Source organism: Zootoca vivipara, chromosome Z2, assembly GCF_965207765.1.
Source record: "Zootoca vivipara chromosome Z2, rZooViv2.hap1.1, whole genome shotgun sequence".
In the NCBI taxonomy this organism is placed as follows: Eukaryota; Metazoa; Chordata; class Lepidosauria; order Squamata; family Lacertidae; genus Zootoca; species Zootoca vivipara.
In genome coordinates, this window is record NC_142585.1 from 8,420,891 (window position 1) to 8,448,514 (window position 27,624).

At 39.8% G+C, this 27,624-nt stretch overlaps 1 protein-coding gene across 6 annotated transcripts; it reads left to right on the forward strand.

Moving 5' to 3' along the window:
* The first annotated feature begins 1,041 nt into the window (after positions 1 to 1,041).
* Positions 1,042 to 27,624, forward strand: FMR1 (fragile X messenger ribonucleoprotein 1). Of its 6 annotated transcripts, none has more exons than XM_060270599.2 (16): positions 1,042 to 1,744; positions 4,974 to 5,026; positions 8,170 to 8,263; positions 10,260 to 10,331; positions 10,909 to 11,057; positions 11,658 to 11,751; positions 11,846 to 11,962; positions 13,224 to 13,394; positions 13,534 to 13,612; positions 16,039 to 16,148; positions 17,983 to 18,045; positions 21,256 to 21,342; positions 22,077 to 22,272; positions 23,176 to 23,355; positions 24,504 to 24,586; positions 25,700 to 27,624. In XM_060270599.2, exons 1-16 carry the CDS (start codon positions 1,694 to 1,696, stop codon positions 25,859 to 25,861), a joined length of 1,761 nt encoding a protein of 586 aa, XP_060126582.1. In that variant the 5' UTR covers positions 1,042 to 1,693; the 3' UTR covers positions 25,862 to 27,624. The 6 variants fall into 6 exon arrangements, with proteins under 6 accessions (XP_060126582.1, XP_060126581.1, XP_060126577.1 ...); XM_060270598.2 differs by having other exon boundaries at positions 25,705 to 27,624; XM_060270594.2 differs by having other exon boundaries at positions 23,212 to 23,355.

Consider the following 27,624-nt stretch of genomic DNA (forward strand, 5'->3'; position numbering starts at 1 on the left):
TAGTCGTGTCCGACTCTTCATGGGGTTTCACATGATGAATTCTGCATATAAGTTAAATAAGCAGGGAGACAATATACAACCTTGTCGTACTCCTTTCCCAATTTTGAACCAATCTAAATGTTTCAACATTTAGAGCTCTTCTTCTAAACACCCAGTCTTTGACTTAGTGAAGGAACAGATGCAAATCTTCCAATTGCATATGAACAAATTCATATGTTCTTTTCACAAAATGTGCTTTGCAAGCCTATTTTACCACCTGGCCTGGGAAGGCAGGGCCTGGATGGCGGACTAGATGGGCTACAGGCTCTTTTTGGGTATTTGTGAATGTCACACTGGGGGGGGGGGACACACACAGTACAAAAACCAAAGCCTTATACTGTATATGGTTTTGACTGCGTGTTTATTTAAATGCTATGTTCTGGTACTTTTCTTCCTCAGAAAACAAAAAGTATTCCCTTCCTTCTATTATCCCATTGTTAAAAGAAACCGTCCAACAACAAAAACCCTCGCCTCACATCTCCTCCCTTAGCCCGCCATTAACGGCCCCAAGCGCTTTTTGAAACCTAGGAGTGTTCGCCCCTTCGGCGCAGACTTCCACGATTTGAGGGGGCAGCTTTCTCTCCCTGACATTTCATTGGGCGGCGTTGCCGTCACTCTTTATGGAGTATATTATGAAAAGGCGGGCTTGGCGGAGGAGGCGTCGGCGTCGCTAAGCAGCCGTTCCGCGCTCACGAGTTGGGCGGCGCGCGCAGGCGCGCGCCCCCGTACCCCGCGCGGTCTCAGCCGCTCTGACCCGCCATGTTCTTCTCGCTTTGTTGCGCGAGATCGCGCTCCATTCGCCCCGCTGCCGTTGGCCGGCGCGTAAGGGAGCTCAGCCTCCCGGCGTTCGGAGCAGCTCTCGCGAGAGAATCCGGAGGACGCGCGAGATAGCCCTGTGCTCGCGAGCGAGCGCGCTCTGTCTACACGCAGGCGCACTCGCGCTCCACTCGCCCCGCTGCCGTTGGCCGGCGCGTAAGGGAGCTCAGTCTCTCGGCGTTCGGAGCAGCTCTCGCGAGAGAATCCGGAGGACGCGCGAGATAGCCCCGTGCTCGCGAGCGAGCGCGCTCTGTCTACACGCAGGCGCACTCGCGAGGCCGTTTAAACCCCCCCTCCCCAGCCCCCGCCCCCCCCGCCTTCGCCGCACGCACTCGTTGCCGTCTCTGTCGCCGCCGCCGCCGCCGCCTTGGGGCCCCGCCGCGTCACGTGACGGCGCCAGGTTTTTAATGTTTACATTCGAAGCGGGCGGCCCGCGGCGGCGCCCCTCCCCCACTCCCCGCCTCGTTCTCCTCAGTCGCCTCAGCAGCAGCCTCAACCTCAGTCTCCTCGGCGGCGTCCTCCCCTCGGCGACCGTTTCGCTTTCATTTCCGGGCAGCAGCAGCAGCGGCGACGCTCGGCAGCCCCAGCCCCCAGCACCACGACAACGGCGGCGGCGGCGGCGACGGTGGTGGTGGCGAGCCGCGTCGAAGAGGAGGCGAAGGAGGAGCAGCAGCCGCTCGCCGGCCTAAGTCGCCGGCGCCTTTTGCTCCACGCGCCCGCCAGGGACACGGAGTCAGGAGGCCACAAGAAAGGAGGAGCAGGCAGCCGCGCTGCCGGCTGCCTGAGCCGAGGAGGGCTTTCCAGCGCCGCCAGCCCAATCTCCTGCCCGGCAGCCGACATGGAGGAGCTGGTGGTGGAGGTGCGCGGCTCCAATGGGGCCTTCTACAAGGTAACGGGCGAGGGAGGGAGGGAGAGCCTGGCGGGGAATCCGAGGTTTTCCGGGGGGGGGCAGGCGACCGCCTCGCAAAGGGGGCTCCGGGGTTGTAGACAGAGACCTCCGGCGACATCGTCACCTGCGCACCCGCCCCACTGTCGCCCTTTGGCGATGGGCAACAGCCCCCTGTGGCTGCGTTTTTTGGTGGGGGACCCTGGCCCCTCTCCGTTTGACGGCGGTGGTACAAGTTTATTAGGATGAGTTGGGGGGGTGTCCACCTTGCGCGTTACTCTTCTCTCAGGCCTTGGGCTGACTGGCGTCCTGTTGCCTTGGGGGGGGGAGTTAATGCTTTGCATTGTCTGTTTTATTATTATTATCACTACGCGTTTTGTGTTTCCATCTTGCATTACTATTCCTCAAGTTTGTATATCGCCTTTTTGCGCTGCGAGCCGCCCCGCGGTCTGCAAAGGGAAGGTGGGCGTACGAGTTTAAAGCATGATTTTTATTTTTATTTTTTAAAAAAGTGCATCAGACCCAACCGCTCCTTCTTCAGCAGCTCGGTCCTGCCACGAGCCGGGCAGAGGCGCCCCAAATGGGAAGCTCAAAAGACCCCGAGCAAAAGAAGGGGGCTCCCTCCTTGGGGCTTCCAGCAACTGGAATCTTTTACTGCATCGCAGGCGGCGGGGAGGGTGTGTGTGTGCGCGCACTTTGTCCGTGGTTATTGTTGTTGTCAGTTGTACTTTTTAGTTGCTTTATTCAGCACACAGCAACCCAAATCTGCAGACAGACAGACAGACGACACACCCACCTGCCTGGCATAGATGGGTTAACTAATATGGAAAAAAGAAATACATTAAAAACATCCCACCCACTTCCAAATGGACAATATTGGTGGTATATGCAGTTCATTTTGAGTGTGTGTGTATTATATGCATATACTCATGGGGTCGTTTTGGTAAAGAGTAGATGTCTGAGTTGGGCAGTAGTTAACCCAACTGAGTTGGGGTTACCTAGTTTTGATGAAGGGGGTTAAGGAGTTGAGAGGGTAGGATGCCCATGGTTTCTTTCCCTGGATGATTGAGAGATGCACCCCAGAAGCCTTAAAGGTGTATTTGGGGACCCAGTTAAATATTGAAATGTGTGGGGGAAAGAGTAGGTTTTGAGGAAGAGTTGCTGGGGACATTTAACTTGGATGAGGGGATTCTAGCAGAAAGAGTGTGGCCATACATGTGAGATGCCTGGTCTTCGTTGCTCTGTTATACAAAGTGCACCAAAAATTTGTAAAAGTTCTTTAACATTGAATCCTCATGAGCACCTTTTTGCATAGTGTTAACTAACACTTTTTCTTGTTTCAGGTAGGTAGCCGTGTTGGTCTGACGCAGTCGAAATATATTTTAAAAAAATTGTCCACTAGCAACCTTAGAGACCAGCAGACCAACTAAGTTTGTTATTGGTATAAGCTTTCGTGTACTGTATATTCCTGCATATAAGACTACTTTTTAACCCAGGAAAATCTTCTCAAAAGTTGGGGATCATCTTATATGCAGGGTCGTATTTCTTATACGGCGAGTCTATCCCAAATTCAATATTTTAACTTGGAAAAGTTGGGGGTCGTCTTATACACCCAGTCATCTTATACGCCGGAATATATGGCATATTTTGACTATTTCTTGTGGTTCTAACTTGCATTGGTCCTAGGTTGGCTTCTGCTGCAACAAATTAATAGTTAACTTCAAACTGTTAATACATTTGTATCCGTTTGCTGAAGGTTCTTTTTATTTTTCCTTTCACAAAATATTCTCAACCAAATTATTCAGGCATCCTCTGCCCTTTTTCAGCCCTATTGAAATCAATATCACAATTATTGTGATTAAGCTGCTAGCATATTAGAGTTTAGACTTACAGTATTCCATTTGATACTGGAGTAATTGGCTTAATGGCAACATTCAGAACATATATAACATTTATTGTGAATTTAATTCAAGTACTGGTATCTGTAATTTCCAAAGAATTCAGTGGTATCAACATCTGAACCTTAGTTTTCCTAAAAACAATACCTAGGGCATACCTAGTCCTCTCGGCATTGTGGTTGGTACAGAAAGTGAACAAAAAATCCTAACTTGAGCAGCTATGATCTGCCTAGATTCTTAGAAGACATTTGTGCTTAAAATAATTTGACTGCTAACTTTCACTTTTTTATATAAATGCTAGAAGGTAGCTCTTAATGCTTAACACTAATAGATATTTGGGCATTGTTTCTTCTCTCTATTCTCTCTATTTTTTTCATAGCAACTTTGACCAAAAGAGTTAATACTTAGCCTCTTAAATGACCACATGGTTTAAGACTATAAAACCAATCAAACGGGCCAGACCTAACCAGTAGTTCAGGTGGAAGCTGCCTGCCACATACACTTGATGGGATTTTCTATCTAAATGATGGAAAAGAAGCAAGAATGAACTTGGCAATTGGGTTCTGCAAAAGTTACCTACTGGTACTTGTTATTTCCAAACAAGACAGTAAATTCCAATGTATCAAGATAGTTTTGTCCAAACAAGATCATTGACAGTTATTAGTGGGGGTTTCTGATACTATTTCTTTTCATTCTGATGAAATAGGTGTGTTTTTACTTTATAAATGTACAGGTTTATTAATGTTCCTCTAGCTGCAATATGTACAGTTAAATTAATTTGAATCCAGCTACAATCAGCAAGTTACTTAAATAGAACAAAATAAAAGCATCTGCCTATAATACTATGGAAGCATGCAGTGGTTCTTAAAAGTTTTCTATTTCAGGACCACTATGCAGCGTTGCTTTTCCTGAATCGGAGGTCTTGTAAAAAGATTCCAGATTAAAATTCAGAAGTTACATTTGTCCTCTCTGAGCCTAATCTTTCAATGCTATGGCATAAATAGTGACAACTACCTATTCACTGTGTGCGTGATACAATACTTTCTAAACATTAAACACTTACTTTAAACAAACTTTTTGCTGTAACATATTCATAATAACATTATGCATGCCATACATATATTTTGGTACCCTTTTGCATTTGTTATTTTTCTCTTCCATGCATGCAACATTCTTAGCATAGCCAACCAACTACTGTACTATATTGTGCCAGTTTGTTGCATTTAGATTAAGGGTTCAGAGTTTCCATATTATACCATTAAGAATAAATGATAATTTGTATTTAAATGATATCTTAATAGTAATACCTGTAAATTCTCACTTCTCTTTTGCAGGCTTTTGTGAAGGATGTGCATGAAGATTCAATAACTGTTGCATTTGAAAATAAGTACGTATGGTCCTGGTACTGACTTGAATAGTTTTGGGAGATGCACATATGAATTTCATATAATCTAGAAATTTAGTGGTATTGAAGTAGTTGGTAAACTTAAATAAGTTAATATCTTGATATTTCTCTTGCAGCCTTGCACCCAGTGTTCGAAACTCCCATTGTTCTAGGTGCATTGTTCAACAGGGAATTTCATTAGCATGAGCAGTTTCTGAGCTCTGGGCCTAATATTTCCGATTAAAACTGCAGAGTGTAAGGAAAGGGGGAATTTTTTCTGCCTCCTCACTTCCACCTACTCTCTGAAGACTGGAGAAGAAACCTTCTTAAGTATATTGGGGGAGGGGCAGGGGAAGGACTAGAGCATGTGGAAAATGAACATATTTCAGCTGCAATTCATTTTCAGCTTTGTATTCTTGTTATTTAAAAGCGAGCTTAGACATTCCGTTCTTGCTCCCATAACCTAGGTTTAAGGTGCCATTTTGCTCCTTGTTTTAATATCTCAGTTTCTAACACTGCTTGCAACTACTTATAGAAGTGGTTGCCTGCCATTGCTGGCATTTTCTTTGGAACTCGAAGGCACTTGGTCAAATGTTGGAGGCAAATGCTTGCTATTATTTCTCACAAGTATATCCTCACCGTTAAACACATGGGGAAAAATGAGTTGCTGTTCACTTAAATAACTCCTCCCCTTTACTGTATACCCATAGCTGAGGAGATGACTATGTAGGTTGTCATTGGGATATTTTTTCCATGCGGAGGAGACGTTTCCCTAATGCTTTAGAATAGTTTATAACCTGAAGAATTGTTGAGAAGTTTTATATAGAGAGACGAATTATAACAAACAGCATGTCTGTTAAAGATTAATCCATTTCAGTATTTAACATTATTGAACACTAAAATTTGTTTTCTTGAATGATTAACACACTAATCCAGTTGTCTTTGGTGAATGAATTACATGTATAAATATTATTGTTTACACTGCTTAGATAGTTTTATAATTAAGTAGTCTATTAATCTTAAGAAAATATCATCAATTGCAGGTTCAGTTGCTCCTTTGAAAGCTACCTACAAACGCTAACCTTTTGGAGTTGTATGTGGTGTGCATTTCTTTCTTGCTCCAAGATACGAAGTTGCATACCTGAACTCAGGATGCCATAGTTTATGGTTTTTCATGAACATTCCTTTCTTGGTTGATTGTCTCTTCCCTGCTAGGCTATGGAGGAAACCAATCACAATCCATGATTCAGACTTAATGTTAAGCCAGGGATTGTGTTTTCTTTTCTCCATGCACTTGCATGTAGGGGACAAATATACCAGAAAGAAGCAGCCAGGATAAACCATTAATTCTGGTTTACCGTGACTTACAAATGAGACTTGTGAAAATGTTCTGTCTTGACCTCTTGTATGACAAAGTGATAAACTCTAACCCAAGTGTGCTTTATTGAAGTCAGTGAAATGTTCATGTGATGCATTTCACTCATGGCACTCATCTTTTGCTGCCAGCTCACATTACTTTGGGTGATATACTGCAATGCTTCTTTGCAATATCTCTTAAAATGAGAGCTTAACTGTTTAACAGTTTAACACTTTATTTCGAGAACAATACAAACCTGAATCAGGACATGTTTTTGGCCAAGGGTTAAGTTACTAAGATTAATAATGGAAAATATAAATATTCTGAAACCTATCTTTTTTTTCTTTTTGATGTCTTTTGTTAGGGTTTGTGATTTTGTTTTGACTTAAAATAGTGCTTCAACTGTCAATACACTGCTCTAAGGTTGATTCCTCCTCCTTTGGAGTTAGTTCAAGAAGCTGTTGTGCTATGACTATTACTCCTATGCATTGAAAGTGAGGATTGAAGAGAGCATTTATACAGTATGGGGCCTTTTAAATTGAAGGTGCACAACTCAAATTAATAATAATAATTTGAGTTGTGCACCTCCAATATACACATTTGTGCATGAGGCTTTAAAACATTCTATAACATTAGGCTTTTGTTTTTAATTACTATTGCTTTTGACAAAGTAACATTTTATACAAACGAGTCAGCTAGTATACTGTAGGTTTAGGAGACACACAAGATGACAACAGCATGACGACGGTTCAATGCGGTGATCGTAATGGTCACACAGACTTCTTGGGACACTCCTGTCATCCTCTATGGAAAAATACATTGACAGAAAAATATAACGTCCGTCATCTCTTTTCTGGAATTCACAACTTTAAAAGGAACAACCTGCCACTCTCCAAACGGTCACAGATGCACGCATTTTAAATTGAAGGTGCACAACTCAAATTAATAATAATTTGAGTTGTGCACCTCCAATATACATATTTGTGCATGAGGCTTTAAAATATTCTATAACATTAGGCATAATAGAAAAGCATGTGTCTAGAAGTTCTTCCTCTGCCTCTGTTTCAAAGGTTTTTCCAGCTCTTATCAGAGACTGATGAGAAATAAACTTCCTGATATCTTCACCTGCCAGTCTGCACCATGTAGGATCCCTCTTCTTTAAACTTTTTTCAGACATGTTTTTGTTCCACCATTGTAATGACTTTTCAACAACCTTATTGCAGTACTTCACTTTTTTTCTCAGCAAACCATAGCATGATATTTTCACTAAACTCAAAATTTAGATGGAGAAGCTGTGCAGTCATAATGATGCAACCATTACTCTATTTTTGATATTATTGAATGCATTGAACGAAGATTTGAAAATTAGTGGTTTACATTCTTGGTGGGGGACTAGAAGCTGACAGGAAATAAGTTACAGTTAGTCCATAGGTCTTACATTGTGCTGGATTGCGTTTAAGTTCGTCAATATAAGTCAAAAGAAATTTATCTGGGACAATGAGTAAAACAGCTTTTGGTTACACTTTTAAAAGGCCTGTTTTTTAATACTTCAGAATTCTAAAGATGCATCTCTTTCCCTCATTTAACACTCTTTCCAAGTTAGTTAGCATATATAATCAGTTCATTGCAGACTCCTAATAATTTTGAATTTGTTCAGATTATTCCAGCTCACAGGGTTAGGGTCCAGGTAAGTAATCACTGGCCACTGTTCTTTATTGATGTTGTGTACTTTCTGCTTCACTTGCTTCAGTTACTATTTAATAGCCTTTTCTTTTCTTTTGTACTTCAGTTGGCAGCCAGAGAGACAGATTCCTTTCCATGATGTCAGGTTTCCTCCACCTGTGGGTTACAATAAAGATATAAATGAGAGTGATGAAGTTGAGGTAATAACTTTTAATTGAAGTGTTCAAGTCAGGGGAAAACATAGATAAAGTTGTAGGGTTTTTTTTAGAGGAACATAATTGCAGTCCGTGTTAAAACTTCTTTAGGCTACTTTTTCAAGCAGTGTGCATCCGAGGCAATCTAGAAATAAGACTAAGAAGTAGAAAAAGAAATATCTAATTATTTTCCACAACTTCACTAATTTGGGCCATTTTAAAATGAGGCTGCATTAAAAAAAATTAAATCTGGATTGTATTTTAATCCGCATTTTAATCGATTGTTTTTCTTTCTTTTATTTTTGTTGTGATCTTGTTGATGTCAGCCGCCCTGAGCCCAGCTCTCGTTGGGGAGGGCAGGGTATAAATGTATTATTATTATTATTATTATTATTATTATTATTATTATTATTATTTCAATGGAAACAGGAGGAAAATAAACCATCTTTTCTATACCCATCACAGATAATTTACTGTTCCACGTCTTTCCTTAATTTTAGCCTCAATCCCACATGCTACATGCATCAAGAGCTTTTCATAGAGAGCTGTCTTAATCCATCCTGATGCCAGGCTGCTGCTGATTTCACTTAAGCACAAACCCTATGTTGGGCAATTAATTCATGTCCAGAGATTCTTTCACATCTCACCTTGAAACATCCAGCAACCTGTTACTCAGTCTCTAGCCCTTGGCTCTAATCGTTGAGCAGCTTGCATGCATAGGATTTGAAGCAATGATGTGGGTTTTCCAGAAAAGTTTGAGGATTGAAAGCTTTTCATTGACCCCAATTGATATAGTTCTAACATAGCGTGCTTATTTGCCTGGTTTTCATTAAACTAAAAGCATGCACTGTTTTACTTGATCTACAAATATTTCAGACATTTTTCAATAACCCAAAATTATTTGAACTGCAGTATTTTGTTTAAAAGCTTTACTTGGAAATTCCTAACTGTACAATCCTCTACGTGTCTCCTTAAGAGTTAGTCCAGCTGAGTAACAACAGGCTTACTTCTGGGTACTTGGTTACAGACTTTCAGTAATTACATATTTTCCCCATATGTTTAATGAATTTGTTGAGGGTAAGATTGTGCCCACTGGTGCTGTCCCACAGTCTGCGTGCATTCAGCTGTTTACACCATGCACAACTGGAACGCCTGGTACAAACTGTATATGCATATACCCGTATATTCCGGCGTATAAGACGACTGGGCATATAAGACGACCCCCAACTTTTCCAGTTAAAATATGGAGTTTGGCATATACTCGCCGTATAAGAAATACAACCCGGCGTATAAGACGGCACCCGACTTTTGAGAAGATTTTCCTGGGTTAAAAAGTAGTCTTATACGCAGGAATATACAGCAGTTGTACAGGACCTGCTTGGAGCCATTCTCAACTTTCTCATTGAACATGTATGAACACTGAACATGTATGAAGAACCAAATTTCTTTGAGAGATCTATTCTATTCTATAACTTTGAAACTGCCCAAATTGACTCTTAATACATTCGCTGTTTTGTTTTTTGAAAGACTGTATTTTTTTAGAAATAGAAAACTTGCTGTTGAAAGAGAGTAGAACATATCCATTACAGATTGCTTTCCCCACCACACTCGCCTTAAAAAAACTAGCTTCCAGATCAGGACCAGATGAGGTGCAGGATGGCTTTGAATATGGCTAGACTTTGTACCATACATTTAATACATCAGAATGCTTATGGTGCTGCAACTCAGTGGTATGTTAGGGGGATATGAATAATAATCTCTTTTTAACTCGTAATTTCCAGTATAGTGGGGGGCATTACTAGTGTGGTGTACTGTTTTTCAAGTAGATCATAGAATTGTGAAGTTGGAAGGGTGCAAGAGGGTCATCTTGTTTAACTGCTGCAATGCAAGAATCATTTGCTCAGTGTGAGACTTGAACCCATGACCCTGAGATTAAGAGTCATATTCTATGACTGTGTCTACTGCATAAAAATATGATATTCTACACTGTGATTTTGTTTAGGTTTATTCCAGGGCAAATGAAAAGGAACCATGTTGCTGGTGGCTGGCTAAAGTGAGAATGATAAAGGGTGAGGTAGGAATATATATATTTTAATATTCTGGCATTTACATTTTAAGTTCTTGTGGGTCTCTCTTCAGGTACTTCCAATTTATTGGAAATCCCTGCCTGGAACCCAAGTGTTGAAGGGATGCAAGTGGCACTGTGGTCTAAACCACCAAGCCTCTTGGACTTGCCAATCCTAAGGTTGGCAATTCAAATCTGTGTGACAGAGTGAGCTCCCATTGCTTTGTCCCAGCTCATTCCAACCTAGCAGTTTGAAAGCATACCATCGTGATAGGCACCACTGCAGCAGGAAGGTAATGATGTTTTTGTGCGCTCTGGCACTCATCACAGTGCTGGCCACATGACCTAGGAAAGCTGTCTGGAAAAATGCCAACTCAGTCTGAAAGTGGAGATGAGCGCCACACCCCATAGTCAAATTTGACTGGACGTAACTGTCCAGGGGTCCTTTACCTTTTGCCTTAAATATATGTTAAAGCAAAAAAAAATGTAGTTTCTCCCAGAAGTGAGACCCCTTCAAAGTACAGTTGTAGAACACATCACTTCTCAGTTAAACACTCTCTTAGACAATTTTGTTCTTTTGAATTAGTTTTATGTAATAGAATATGCAGCCTGTGATGCTACCTACAATGAAATTGTCACAATTGAGCGTCTACGATCTGTGAATCCCAACAAACCTGCAACAAAGGATACATTTCATAAAATCAAACTTGATGTACCAGAAGATTTAAGGCAAATGTGAGTATAAAGGTCTTTTTATAAAGAGTTTTAATCCATTTTTTAAAAGTTTGTAATACCGTCTCATTATAGTTTTTGTTGTACCCCAGTAACAACAAATACATGACTTTTACAAAGATGTTTACAAATACATTGCAGTTTAGATAGTTTTGAAAGCCCTGAAAGGCATTGTGTACAGCAACATAACATTTACTGGTAAATAAAATATTGTATTTATTGCAATGTATTCATGAATATGAATGATTAGGATGACAAATCTCACCTGTCGCTATTTAATTGCCTGTACATATGTGGGGCAGATAATGACCTAACTAGTTGAAACCAAATGAAAATATGTCAATATACATTTAACTACCGTTGGAGGCTTGTGAATTATTTCACTTTTGGTCATGACTCTGAGCTCTTCTTGCTAGACTGGCATTTCATTGTTACTTTTGATGAGAAGCACAGTGGAGCTCTTGGGTAGCTCTTCTCTTACCTCACACTATGGGGCAGAGCATACTAGGTTATACTGTTCTTCATGCAATCCTGTGATTGCTTTACAATAAGATGGTTCCATTAAATGAACATTCTGAATTTTTTAAGTACTTTGTGTTTTAGGTGTGCTAAGGAATCCGCACACAAGGACTTCAAGAAGGCAGTTGGGGCATTCTCAGTCACATATGATTCTGAAGCCCATCAGCTTATAATTTTGGTATGTGTTTCTGCTTTTGATGTATTCAAACTGTTTTACATTGGATGTGATACTGATAAAAGATCTCTTTTCCTCCCGTCCCCAAATTCTTTAGTCTATTGATGAGGTAACAACAAAACGTGCAAATATGCTCATTGATATGCACTTTCGAAGTCTTCGCACCAAGTTATCCTTGATTATGAGAAATGAAGAAGCAAGCAAACAATTAGAGGTACTGTATCTGAATCTGGGGGGGGGGGGACTGTACTGAAACTCCACTAAAGTTGTATACGCTCTACTGATACCTCTGGAGAGTTTTTGGGTGGGTTCTTTGTTAAATTCTTACTTTTCAAAGTTGCTGCAAAGAAATGATCCATAATAACAATGTAGTACAATTGATGCTGAAAACATTTCACGCACATTCCTCATTTTCAATTACAGTGGTACCTCTGGTTGCGAACGGGATCCGTTCCGGAGGCCTGTTCGCAACATGAAAAGCCCGCAACCTGAAACGCCATATCTGCACAGGTGCGCGGCGCGATCTAGCGCTTGTGCACACGCGTGATTTATCACTACTGTGCATTTGTGAGTGGCGAAACCCGGAAGTAACCCCTTCTGGTACTTCCGGGTTGCCGCGGGGTGCAATCTGAAAAGACGTAACCTGCAGCGGACGTAACCTGAGGTATGGCTGTACAGTAGTACCTCTGGTTACAAACAGCATCCGTTCCGGAGGCCTAGCTGCATCCCCAAAACTTGCTAACTGGAGACACCCTTCTGCGCACGCGGCACAGTTGAGCCCTTCTGCACATGCGCACACGGTGAAACTGCCGTGTTCGCAGCCTGAAGTTTATGTATCCAGAGGAATGCGTAAGTAGAAGTATGACTGTATTGGTCCACTGTCCTAAAGAGGTAGATAACGCTTCGATATTTAATTCAGTGCTAGCAGTAGCTCTTAAAATAGTCCACTGTAGTTTCCATTTTACAGGCTTGCCTACCAGTAACTATTGAGACCATATAATTTGAACCTAGCTCAACTTTTGGAATGGTGAATACTTTAAAATGCTAATAGATTTTCCACATGTAATTGCTTTGCTAGCTTAACTGATTCTATTTGAAGTAAAATAAAAAAATTCCTTCAGTAGCACCTTAAAGACCAACTAAGTTTTTATTTTGGTATGAGCTTTCGTGTGCATGCACACTTTCGTGTGCATGCACACTTCTTCAGATACCTTCAGGTATCTGAAGAAAGCTCATACCAAAATAAAAACTTAGTTGGTCTTTAAGCTCATACCAAAATAAAAACTTAGTTGGTCTTTAAGGTGCTACTGAAGGAATTTTTTTATTTTACTTCGATCCAGACCAACACGGCTACCTACCTGTAACCTGATTCTATTTGGTACTTCTTAAGGAGTCTCAAAGAGAGCGTGAGGAACTTTGCTGATTTTGCACTCCTTTAAAGTTTCATTTCTAACCAAGAATGCATCTTTCCACAGAGTTCAAGGCAGCTTGCTTCACGATTTCATGAACAATTCATTGTACGTGAAGATCTAATGGGTCTGGCCATTGGCACTCATGGTGCTAATATTCAACAAGCCAGGAAAGTACCAGGTGTGACAGCTATAGATCTTGATGAAGACACTTGTACATTCCATATTTATGGGGAGGTGAGTTGCATCTGTTTCTCTCTCTCTCTCTCTCTCTCTTTCTTTCTCTCACTCACTCACTTACTTACACACACAAACACAGCTCTGATTCTAAGACACTGCAACCCTTTAACATCCATTTTATTTGTATTTCTTATAGGATCAAGATGCAGTAAAAAAGGCAAGAAGTTACCTTGAATTTGCTGAAGATGTCATCCAAGTCCCCAGAAACTTAGTAGGTATGTTGATTTGAACTATGATTTTGAAGCTGTTCGGAACCTAAGCCCAAAGCAGGGAGTACTTGAGTCCTGGGATACCAAAGAAGGATGTCAGAAATGCCATAGTGTTTTTAAAAATGCCAACGTTCTAGTGCTTTATTTTTTTTAAAAAAAAAAAGTGCATACTTATGAGCTGGTCAGGTTTCCTAGACTTTACAGACACCGCAGCAAGGAGATGGCTTGTTCAAACCCAAGCAAACATTCACACTCTTTAGATACACAGCAACATATAGTCATACCTTGGTTTAAGTACGCCTCAGTTTGAGTATTTTCAGTTTAAGTACTCCACGGACCTGTCTGGAACAGATTAATCCACTTTCCATTACTTTCAATGGGAAAGTTCGCTTCAGGTTAAGTACACACTTCCGGAAACCAATTGTGTTTGTAAACGGAGGTACCACTGTACACCACTTGATTTCCTATCACTTCACCTGACCAGATGAGGGCATAGGTGGCAAATACCCAAATCTCACAGATAGTTTCCCATTTCTGGGCTCAGAGCCCAGCAGCCAAATCCCACAGATAAGGATAACATCAAAGCAAGCCAATTAGTCTATTATCAAAGCAAGTCGAATACAAACATATATGAGCTCATGATTACATTGACTACCAATTAAGTGTGGCATTTTCAGAGCTTCTTGAAAAGTTCACCATTGGTTCAAAAGCTAAGTCAGTGCTCTTTTCCTTGGAAAGATCAGAAGACTATGTGAAACATGGCTATTCTATTCTTTAAGCTTCCATTGTGATACATGTGTTGTAGTTTAACATCCTAACAATACACACCATAAAAAGTCCACACATAGCTTCTCAAAACCATGCATTAGATGGCTTTGAGTTAAAATATGCTTTTCTATATTAACACTGAGTGCATTTACCTGGCTTTTGGAATAGGCATTTTAAGTGATAGACCAAGTGATATATTTTAGCTATTAATTGTGTCTCTTACTGGATCCAGTGTCTAGCAATTGATCACATGCAATAGAGCCAGGAGATGCCATCCTGTGTATTAAAAATATCTAGGAAGCCCATATGGATAACTTTGTGCTCCTCTTTTGTGCCTTTCCACTATCTGAGCATTTCAGTTTTCAAATTATGAATACTTGACTTGCTAACTAAACAGCATAATATTTACTTTTCCTCATAGAGGGACACTATTTTGTCCACTGAATCAGCACTTGCTTACTTAACATTCTGCACCCCAAAAGCTGGAAGAACCATCTTGTTTAATTGAAATAAGTGTTAACATATTTCAATTTGACTTCAGTTTCATAATTAATTAGTTTATTTATAAATGTTACAAATAAGTTTTTGTTTTTATAAAAATATATCATAAAAATAACAAAGCAGTTTACAATAATAATTAAATCTAATAAAACACACCCAAAAATTCAAGACCCTCTGCTAACTGTTACGGAGAGATGTACAGTAGTCTTAGTTATCCTATTTTTATATTCTTAAAAGTTCAAACAAATCTGCCTCTTGCATTTAAGTAGATAGAATTCTGCAGTGCATGAGGATCAAATAACTGCAAGTTATAGGGTTGTATGAAGACTAGTTGCAGTAACCAGGTAGCATATTTGCATTTTCAGGAGATAAACTGATTAAAAAATGGAGATATGCAATTGAAGTTATTGTTTTTAAAACTATCCTGATCTAAAACATCTGGAGCACCTGTTTTGGATTAAGAAGAATGTACATTGCTGTTTACGGGACGCAGGTGGTGCTGTGGGTTAAACCACAGAACCTAGGGCTTGCTAATCAGAAGGTCGGCGGTTCGAATCCCCGCGACGGGGTGAGCTCCCGTTGCTTGGTCCCAGCTCCTGCCAACCTAGCAGTTCGAAAGCACGTCAAAGTGCAAGTAGATAAATAGGTACTGCTACAAGCGGGAAGGTAAATGGTGTTTCCGTGCGCTGCTCTGGTTTGCCAGAAGCGGCTTTGTCATGCTGGCCACATGACCTGGAAGCTGTACGCTGGCTCCCTCAGCCAATAACGCAAGATGAGTGCCGTAACCCCAGAGTCTGTCATGACTGGACCTAATGGTCAGGGGTCCCTTTACCTTTACATTGCTGTTTTGTGATAATGTGGGGTTTTTGGTTGAGTTGGTCCAATTTTTTAAGCCATAGGCTAGTAGAAAAGCATAAATACGATAATCAATGAAGATGGAGCATGTGTGTGTGCATGGTTCTCAATCTCACAGGAAAGCTTCTATGTGCTCTCAACCAAATTCACTTACAAGCCCCATGAAAGGGAGTGGTTGGTATGCAAACTTACTGCAGCAACACATGGTTGAAACTTTCAGATAATTGCTGAAATGGCTTTTGTGCTAATATTTCTACTTATCTGAGCAATCCCCTAAAGTCTCCATGTTGTGTATGTTTTTATAATAGGAAAAGTTATAGGAAAAAATGGAAAACTCATTCAAGAGATCGTGGATAAATCAGGTGTTGTAAGAGTGAGAATTGAGGCTGAAAATGATAAAAATATTCCACAAGAAGAGGTAAGTGAAGTGAAGTGGACTTGGTTCATATGCTGTTTCATATTTAGCGAGGGTTGGGGACCGATGCATTTTCCCTAAGCACTGTCCATTTCTATTATAAAACTTATGCATATAGGTTATAAGTAAACAACCCTGCCTAATTATGTTTGATCTGTTTAAATAAACCTCTGTTTCAATAATAATATTTCATTGTACTTAAAAGTGCCATTAGTTATCCTTATTTTTAGCCTGGTGAAATAGGTCGCTATTTCCATTTTAGAGAATAAGACCTTGCATTAGGAGAGAGGGGAACTTTCCCCATGAATACATAGCAGGCCCATGGCGGAAGTAAAATTTAAACCAGGATGCAAGTCCCAGCAGTAGCTTATCGGATAACATTTGCTTGATATTGTTGAAAACTGAAGGTTTTCCTTTATTATGTTTAGATAATTTGTACCAGGGTGGATTTGATTTAAATCAAATTGATTTAAATCATTTTATTTATTTTTACAGAAAGACTCATTCTTACTGGTATAATCTTAATATTTACAACCAGAGGAAGGTTTCATTTTTGGAATAATAAATTTTCAGAGAAGTTTTTACAGTTAAATCAAAAATTTGGTTATCCTATTAGAAATACATAGGCAGATAATTATGAAATTATTGTGAGGTTTAATGAGTAAACTGTCTATATTTGGACAACTTTTCTGCTGTACTTCATTGGAAGGAGAAAAATAATCATTTCCTTAATAACTATTTATTTAACTAAAGCAATAACATTATAGCATATGTATCCAGGTTTGTTAACTGGTGTGGTTAAATGTGTTTGTTAAAAATAATAATAGCACACATGAAAAACTTAGAACAAATATTATTTCCTGATGCATAGCCTTTGGACTATAATGTAACTTAAATAGAAAACTATCTTTAGAAAGATTTTTCCTCCAGAAGCATTTTATTTAAAAAATATATGATTTAAATCAAGAAAACTGATTTAAATAAAAAATATACGATTTTTAATTAAAAAATTGATTTTTATCCACCCTGTCCTGTGCATTAATAACGAACCATTTTCCATGTATAAATTCTTGTGTAGCAAAATGTCACCATGCACATGCAAGTCAGTATCAGCAGACTTGTGTGAATCCCAAGGTTTTCAAAGGTATAATGAGGATTGACCATGCTCAATGGACATAAAAAATTAGTTGGGGTCTAAAATAGAGAATTGTGGATGGAAGAGACTGGCTTAGAACTTTAAGGCATCTTAAATGGTCATAATACAGACTTCCTTTTTATGTTCTGAAGGAGCAACAGGTGCATGTATGTGATCATCAAGAGTTGTATTTCCATTTCAGAATTTATGTATATCTCACAGCTTAGGTTTTGGTGATGGTCTTTATATCCTGCTCTATGTTATGGGCTCAGAACTTTAATAGATTGAGTCCGAAGTTTGGTGGTGGTATTTAGCCCAAAAAATGTATTGTAGAAGTACAGTTAGTTCCAATGGCATACTTTTCACTTGCCTTTGTTTCTTTAACAAACACCTGATTTAATAAATATTTATAACACAAATCTGTTGCATTGGACCATTGCATAATTTCTTTGGAACTATTAAGTGCTTGTATGGTGACCATGTCTCAAAAAGCAGAAATTACTGCAGAGAGATACTTGCACTTCATAGCTGTGCTACCAATGTAATCTGTAAATTGGGCATATACCTATTTGCAGTTTTCAAATGCTTTTTTTAAAAGTTGGGTTGCAGTGTTTATAACCTGTCAAGTTTTGAGTTTGAGGTTCTGTGTTAACTCCTATGTATTTAATGACATCACTAATACTTGCATTCCTTACACTGCAGGCGTTAGTTGTGTCATCAACTGTAGCAGGGAGAAAGCAAAAACCTGAACTCAAAACTTGGCAGGTAAGTAACATTTAACACACACACACACACACCTGTTTTTCCTCTTCTTTTGCAAGTTGATACTGTTGGAGAGGTGGGGGACCCAGATTTCTACTGGCAATCCCCTCCCAATCTCTTGCCCATTCTATTTTCTTGGTGAACTGACTATTGTGCCCTCTGATCTGCTGGTCCTGTTGATGAACACCAGGCCGGTACTTAACAAAATCTCAAATCTGATTCTGGATAAGGGAACAGACCTGCCATATATTACCAGGACTTGGATGAATCAGCTGGATAAAATCTATCTGACCCAGCTTTGCCCACCTAGGTACTCAGTGCACCACCAATCCAAATTAGATGGTCTGAAGGGGAGTCATTATCCACAAGGGTACTTATGTTCAACATAATAATATAATAATAACTTATTATTTATACTCCACCCATCTGGCTGGGTTTACCCACTCAGCCACTCTGGGCGGCTCCCAGTGGAATATTAAAAACATGATAAAACATAAAATATTAAGAACTTCACTAAACAGGGTTGCCTTCAGATGTCTTCTAAAAGTCAAATAGTTGTTTATTTCCTTGACATCTGATGGGAGGACATTCCACATGGAGGGCGCCGCTGCTGAGAAGGCCCTCTGCCTGGTTCCCTGTAACCTCACATCTTGCAGTGAGGGAATCGCCAGAACATGAAACCCCCTCTCTTCTTTACTGGGCTATGAGAGTTGTACCTGGTGTTTGGTCAAAGAAATTGATTGGGGGTGCTATGGGTGTCCTGTCAACCTCAGAAGCCCACTGTTGAAATTCTGCAAGGCAATTTGAGGAGATAATTGCCTGCCCTCCATATGAAGCTAAGTGTTGCCATTGATAAAGTTTCTGAAGTGTTCAGCATACCTTCCTGTCCATTTTTATTGAATCAGTTGCAGTTACTCATGCCTGAAGATGTACACAAGATGTATGCAGCTTGTTATATGCTCTCTGCCCATGCCCTTCCTGTCTGGTTTGCATCTAAGAGTTGGGAACACTGTTTTAGGATTGTTTTACTCCTGTGTCCAGGTTCTCTTCCACCTTGTACTGGACAACTGTGCCTAGGCCCCTTGCATCGTTCCAGAGGGCACAGTTCCCCCCCCCCAATTGCTATTTAACACCTATATGAAGCTGTTGGGTGCATTCATTTGGAGGGTTGGGTCAAGGTGTCACCAGTATGTTGAAGATACCCAAACAACTACTGAATTCTTAAAACATGTAGACACTATGGATGGGCAGTTCCTAGGCCCGGCAATTGAGTTGTATACTAGCTCTGGATGGAGTTTTACTCTCTCTAAAGGAGCTGGTACATGGTTTGACTCGGCTGCTCAACCAATTGCTACTTCTAGAAACCCAGCTGGCCTCATTGTCTTGGGGTGTTTATTACCAATTTCAGTTGGTGTGCTAACTTTGACTGTTCCTGGACAGGGATATCCTTGCCATGATGGTCCACGCAATGATAAACTCATGATTAGACTCTTTCAGTGCTCTGCAGTTGGGGCTACTCTTATGCCTGGTTCAGAAGTTGCAACTTCAGATGTGTTCATAGCACACTCAGCATTGAGATCAGCATCTGCTGCCTACTTACTTGTGAGCCAAATTCAATGTTTTGTTGATTTTATCCTGGAACAAGGATATCTAGCAGACCACCTCCCACAGTACAGATCAAGCTAATTCGTAAGATATTCTGAGGAAACACCACTGGTCACTTTGGGACAATGCAAAAGTGGGCCTTTTCAGTGATATCACCCACTTTCTGGAATCCCCTTCCTCAAGTAATTCACGAGGAAGAGATAGTACAGACTTCCAAACAATGCTTTAAACCAGTGGTTCCCAACAGGTGGTCCGGGGACCCCCAGGGGTCTGCGAGCTATGCCAGAGGGGTCCGCAAGATGCTATTAGAATAAAAAATATATTAAATATATTTCGTATGATAACAGATTTTTTGTTTTGGCTGCTTCCTGCATGAGCAGAGTCTAGTGCAAAACTAGAATTAGATAGAGGCAGTAGTTCTGCTGTATGCCGTTAGGTGGCGCTTTACAAACACTACTGTTTTGCAAAGAGGCAGCGCGCGCATTCTACTAACGCTCACCTCCCCAAGATGCTTTGCGCGCGTCGGCTTCATTTGTGCGCTACTGCGCAGGTACCCTGTCTTCTCCATTCCCCTCCCTCCTCCCTGGCGCGCGGTGCCTCTTTGCAAAACAGTAGTGTTTGTAAACAAAGCATTGTTTTTCGCGGAAGCTACAGTTCGCGTAGTTAAAAATGGACCGTTGGTTAAAAAGTGGTTCGTTAAAACGACAAAGGCCTACAGATGAAGAGGAAGAACTGTAAAAAAAACCATAAATATAAAATATAAAAAGACTCTTAATTTGGCTCTCACTTTATAATTTTAGGATTAGGAATTAATGGGGGTCCTTGTCACAATAGCGGCTCGATGAGGGGTCCTCGAGAAAATTTTGTTGGGAACCCCTGCTTTAAACCTTTGGTAGCTTACACCTTCCTCAACTGACCTGTTTTTTCTTTTTCTTTTGTACACTGCTTGGCTTTAATTGAGATATACAGGTAGCTTACAAGTACTTGCATTTAACATGTGAGATTTCGACTTTGCACAGTAGAAATAACACAGATTAAATACACGAAAGGCAGAGTTCTTTTTTGTGCAGTTTCCCCACTCAGAAAGAGCTTTCAAGCTCTCTGCCTTGCTTGAGGGGTGGAGGGTAGGACTATTCAATGCAACAGCTCCAGAAGATAAGTTTGCTCCCCCAGGGGCAGTTCTAAAGCGTGGTTTTTTGTGTATATATGCACCATCTCCAGAATGTAACCTTCATGTAAGATGTGAGTTATCCTTATTATGAATAAATATAATATTTTTTATAGAATTGTATCCAAAGTTCTACTCAGAGAAGACCCATTGAAATTAATGGACATGACTAACCTAGGTCCATTATTTTCAATGAATCTACTCTGAGTAGAACTTGGTTGGAAAGAACCCACAGTCTTTATGTAAACCACCTGGAGACTGATACTTTTTGATTTGCTTGTACTATTTTATGCTGCTTAACATAATTAGCATAGATTTTAAATACCATCTGGAAAGTTATGAGTATTGATAGAGCTAGGAATGTTCATTCTTTTCCTAAAGAAATTGCAATTGCTATGGCTTTGTGCCTGAAGATCTCTGATTCACCAATTTCTTTCTAGGGAATGGTTCCTTTTGTCTTTGTGGGAACCAAGGACAGCATTACAAATGCCACAGTTCTTTTGGATTATCACCTCAACTATTTAAAGGTAAGGAAAATGAACATACTTTGTGGGAAGTGGAAAAGTTAGCTTAGAACAGGGATGTCCAACAGGTCGATTGCGATCTACTGGTAAATCCCTGATAGGTTTTGGTAGATTGTGGTTGATCTCTGGCTCCCTTTCCTTAGTGCCCCTAAAACTGACTCCTGCCACACACACCCCTTGCCACCCCCTCCATATTTGTACGATCTGTGGAAGGGAAGACGGAGCTTTCTTTGCACTGCTGTTTTGATCCATAGCGATCTTTTTGTGAGTGACTTCACCCCTTTGTCCCTAGCCTCCCCCCCCCAAAAAAAGCTATTTCTTAAACCCCTTAAAAAGCTCAACAACTTTGAGCTGACCCCTCCCCCCCAAGGGGCTTTCCTCCTCCCTAAAAAAACACTCAACAACAACTTTGAGCTGAACGCTAGAAAAGCGGGGGTAGATCACTGCCAGTTTTTAATTCTGAAAGTAGATCACAGTCTCTTGAGAGTTGGCCACCCCTGGCTTAGAACAATGGTTTGTGATATTTTTTTCTGAGTTTCTAAACTAATTCAAATCCTGAGGTTAAATAGCTATGTAGAAAACAGAATTCTTAACAATGCTGAGTGACTGGTTTAAATCCTTACATTATCATATGTTTCTTAAGTCAGTTGTCGAAGAAGCCAAACCTCTTACCAAGACACTTAATAAGATTGCTCAAAATGGCAGCAACTTCCTGTAACTTATTTCTCTGCTTATAGGAAGTGGATCAACTGCGTCTAGAGAGATTGCAAATAGATGAACAGCTTCGACAGATTGGGGCCACTTCTAGACCACCACCAAACCGCACAGATAAAGAAAAAGGATACATGACTGATGATGGCCCAGGCCTTGGAAGAGGTAGCCGACCCTACAGAAACAGAGGGCATGGGAGACGTGGACCAGGCTATGCTTCAGGTAGGTAACTTGGATTGTTCAGACTTGTACCCTCTGATTTGTTATGTGCCTTTATTTGTTATGCTAACCTGGAGTTCATGTAAAGCAAGCAGTGAATGTGGTTGAGTATGTCTAAAAATGTGAATGAGTTGCAGAGGTGGAAATAAATGTGATTTCTACATAATAGTTGTGACACCTACTATGTTCATTATCAGATTCATTTGGTTATCTGTTAATGTCCATTCTGAAATACTATATAGATTGAACATCTATAAATTGACCGCAGTAACTTTATTAACGTACTAATGTACCTTGAGTTGAAAGTAATGTATTGAGTTCAAAGATCCTAATTTCTTATCAAGAAGCAGAAATTAATTCTTCCATTATCCATAGTTGGATAGTGAGGTTCTCATTTGTTTCTGGGTGCTGTATAACAAACTACCAAAACACCATGAAAAGCTTTTATTTTTACTGAAATTTTGACATTGTCATGTGAACTGTATTGATCAGTGTCTACAAACTGTTGTGAACATAGTTCAGTCTACACATTGTGCTTGTTACATGAAAGCCACTTGCAGTAGTCTTAACAAGCCATTCTGTACAGTTTCATCATGCATGCAACATGTAATCAGGACTTATTGCAACAATCTCAAAGCAAATTTTAAACAGCAGCTCATATAATGAATTCCTCTTCATTCTTAGCTCTAGTGAATTGAGCTGAGATCCCTTTTCTGAAAGAGATAACCTGCTTAATCTAGACTAGAACTTTACTTTTACATTGTCCTTGCTGAGATACTACAGAAACAATACGGAATTAATATTTTAGAAAGATTAGTTTTAACCGGTGGTTCATTCAGTTGGTTTTTTCTAAAACATTGTCAAAATAGATTGTGGTATGTCTTGGTTTTTTTTAAACATTGATAGGAGCTAATTCTGAAGCATCAAATGCTTCTGAAACAGAGTCTGATCACAGAGATGAGCTTATCGACTGGTCGCTAGCCCCAGCAGAAGAAGAGCGTGACAGCTATCTTCGCAGAGGAGATGGGCGAAGACGTGGTGGAGGTGCACGTGGTCAAGGAGGAAGGGGTCGGGGAGGTTTCAAAGGTGAGTAAATGATTATGATACTACATGGCAGATGAGCTATTAGAGCTCTTGATCACGTCCTGTACAGCTGGTTATGTCTGAAATGAAGAAATGAAGCTAGTAGATTTGCTGAGCAACATTGTAACAGTAACCAAAGAAACAAACAAACCCTTTAAAACTTAATCAGGCCAAACCATATTCCATGCGAACTGAGGAATGGTAGAGGCAAAATAGCAACTGGAATTTCCAGAAAGCAAGGAGTGAGAGAATACAGAGGAGAAATACATACAGTGGTACCTCAGGTTACAGGCGCTTCAGGTTACAGACTCCGCTAACCCAGAAATAGTACCTTGGGTTAAGAACTTTGCTTCAGGATGAGAACAGAAATTGCACTGCGGTGGCCCGGGGGCAGCAGGAGGCCCCATTAGCTAAAGTGATACCTCAGGTTAAGAACAGTTTCAAGTTAAGAACGGACCTCCAGAACAAATTAAGTTCTTAACCCAAAGTACCACTGTAACAATAAATATTGTTGTCCACTCACAAGAAGGCCACCAAATCTACCCAATTAGCAAGCTGCTTTGTTCCTGCACAATATATGTCCCTAAAGTTGCACAGCTTGGGGCTTATGAAGGCAGGTTTGCTGTAGGTCCCACCCTAAGCTACTGATCAGAGGTGTTTCTGTGACTCGTTTCCCTAAAATGTTTTATGATTTTTATCTGTCTTAATATGTCAACATCTAATTTTCACCAGAAATGTAAAGCATTCCTTTTTTTACATTTTTATATCACTTTCCTACCAGTAAACTCAGTGCAGTTTACTATCTAAAAAGTATTTTTCATGTATAAGACACTTCCCCCATGTATAAAGACTTTTTCTTTTCTTTAATCAAAACACTGGTATATTTAGTACCATATATTTAAACAGCAGCGATCAGGTTGGACAAAGTTGTTGAGCTTTTTTTTCAGTGATCACAAGCTTGCCCAGACCACCACTACTGAGCCTGTGCTGAATACAAACCCCTGTGCATTCGCCATCCGTATATAAAACAACCCCAATTTTTGACTAATTTTAAAAAGCCGAATACATTGTCTTATACTCGGAAAAATCCGATAAGATAAAAAAAAACAATAACAGGGAAGACTTTTCTAAAATGCATCTTTGATGTGCAGGAAATGATGAACAGTTGCGAACCGATAACCGTCAACGTAATTCAAGAGATACTAAAGGGAGAACAGCAGATGGGTCACTTCAGGTAAAAAAAAATGGTTTGTTTATTTATTTATTCATTATCTATGCACTCATCAGCATCTGCATAAATGGAGTGATGCATCCATGCACACGCATCCCTGTCTGCATAAGAGTCTCCCCACCCACCCCCAGCAATTCTGCAACTTTACATTTGGTCACAGGTTTTTAATCTCCATCATTCCCAAAAGATCAAGTAGAGTACCGTATTTTTCGGACCATAACACGCACCGGACCATAACACCAACCTAATTTTTAGAGGGGGAAAGGGGGAAAGCTCCGGGTTTTTTTGGGGGGGGGGATCAGCTCAAAGTAGTTGATCTTACTTTGCAAAGGGAACCATTTCTACAGTTTTCAGACAGTCACATGTGCTGGGGAAACAAACAGCCTTCCTCTGCAGAACATTCAACAATAGAGGGTGGAGCAAGGGGGCAGACCAGGAAGGGAGCTAGCTCTCTTATCTCCCCCTCCATCTCTTGCAATCAGCTGTTGAGTGGCTTCCTTTAAACACCTTCTTTCCCTCTTGTTAGCCTTTAGCTCTTTCTTTTTTTTAAAAAAAAAAAAAGCACGATCTGCTTTTTGCCCCTGGGCAATTTGGCTCCAGGGACCACGCATTCATTCCATAAGACGCACAGGCATTTCCTCTTACTTTTAGGAGGGAAAGGTGCATGTTATGGAGCGAAAAATTGAACAGTTGACTTAATAAAAGCTCTGAAATGCATTTTTAGAAATTAGAAATCCTTTTTCTAAAAATATACAAAAATAAACCATTGCTTAGCTTTGACTACTAAATGCTTACCTGTGGAAGATCAACTTCCATCTTATTTGGAAGGTAAATGTCAGGTTTTGTTGGGTTTGCTTAGGAAACCAATTTTGCAAAATTACTAATAGGTATTATACATAGTCAGATGTTGCAGAAAGTTCTGACCTATATAGAAGCCTAAAGGCCTGAACAGTATTAAAAATAAATTTGGTTCCTTTTAACGACACACTTCTAGAATATATTTTATTTGAAGAAGGGGGAGAACGTCTTAGAAAAAAGTGCTTTCCGAGTCTTAATAAATGTTCCTTTATAAATTATCAAAGGGGTATGCTTTATATAACTCTTAATTTGTTTCAGATCAGAATTGACTGCAATAATGAAAGGAGTGTCCACACTAAAACATCACAGAATACCTCCAATGAAGGTAGCCGGTTGCGCACGGGTAAAGATCGTAACCAGAAGAAAGAGAAGTCGGACAGCGGGGATGGTCAGCAACCGTTGGTGAATGGAGTACCCTAAACTGCATAGTTTGAGAAGTTATATTTCCTAAACTGTTTCAGTAAAACTTATTCCACATTAGATATAATTAGGCCAAAGACAAATAGTAGGCAAGATGGCGCAGGGCATGAAATGAATATAAAATGTTCTTTTCGCCTTTTTTAAACATCAGTATGCAGTTTTTTCAAAATAAGATGTTATACTTGCATTAAAAATACCTTGAACTTCTGGAAAAATTGCTTTTAAGTACATATTGCACTTCAAACGATGAAATAATCCATTTGTTTGTTTTTAAAATAATGAAACTGTGCATTGGTATTTCTGTTCAGTTGTACCATTTCAATGAATTGGTCAAAATCACTGCTAAATTTCAATTTTTAGAATAAATAGTGTTTGCAGTAATCAGATTGGGCTTCTGTTTTCAATCTTTTAGAAGTTACTCACCTTAAACATTAAAAGGTTCTATTTTATGTCCTGTGTCAGTTCACATTTTGGTTCACTTTTTCAGTATTTTAGTGAACCTCTGGATATATGTGTAATGTAACAAAGTTGTCATTTTCATTAGCAAAAAGTTGTATGATCTGTGCCTTTTTTATATCTTGGCAGGTAGGAATACTATATTTGGATGCAGAAATCAGGGAAGCTGAGTTGGAAACACTAAATGTACAATATATGTAGCAAAACCTCTCCAACAATTAGTACTTTATTAGAAGAATGCATGCTTTCCATATTTTTTCCTTGCATAAACATCCAGTTAGGCAGTTTTAAGAATAGGAAATTTATTTTGCACTGAAATAATGGCAGATTGTGTTACTGAGATGGTGTTTTTTGTTTCCTTTTCAGACAGGACAAGAGAAGTTTTTTGTTTTGTTTTTTAAAACCTATTTCCATTTGTGATAAACTAAAAAAAATTCATGGTTACTGAGGGAACAAATTGTAAGTTGTTCATAAGCTAGTAGTTTGTGCCTGCTGTTGGCCAGAGGACCAATTTTAAAGAATAGCTTTCTTTTTAGTTCCCCTACATTTTTGTTTGAAATTTGGAATATGTCTCAGATGAGAAAGGAAGTTGATTTCTATATGTGAAATTTAGAAAAATTCAGGGATAGTGTAGTTCAACAGCCTTGGAAACAGAACAGTCTTACAAGGTCTCGTGTACAAGTAGATTCAAAACATGTTACTGAAGTTGGCATAAAGTTTAGTTGCCCAAAATAGGGGTGGGGGATGCTTTTTATTTCTGATCATGAATGAAATTGTACTTGAAAAAAAAGTGTAATAGGACTTTCATTTTAAGCTATTCTGTTTTTCATAAATTACTCCAGTAGGAGTTTGAGTGATTATGTACAGAATTGTACAAACCTGGCCCTTGTATCTGCATGTTGTGCGTTTTTGTTTCTCTGCTGCTTTTTCTCCGCCCACCCGCCCCCTTGCATACAAGCAAGCATATAAAAATGGCAACAAACTGCACACAACTTAACAAATATTAAAAAGTCTTAAATATTGCCAAACTTTAAATGTTGATTTCTAGTTATTTATTTTGGGCGAATGTATAGTATTTGAAAAACTGAAATTGGTACCTTGCACACATCATCTGTAAGCTGTTTGGTTTAAAATACTGTAGATAATTAACCAAGGTAGAATGACCTTGTAATGTAACTGCTCTTGGGCAATATTCTCTGTACATATTAGCTACAACAGATTGGATTTTATGTTGACATTTGTTTGGTTATAGTGCAATATATTTTGTATGCAAGCAGTTTCAATAAAGTTGGATCTTCCTCTGCTAA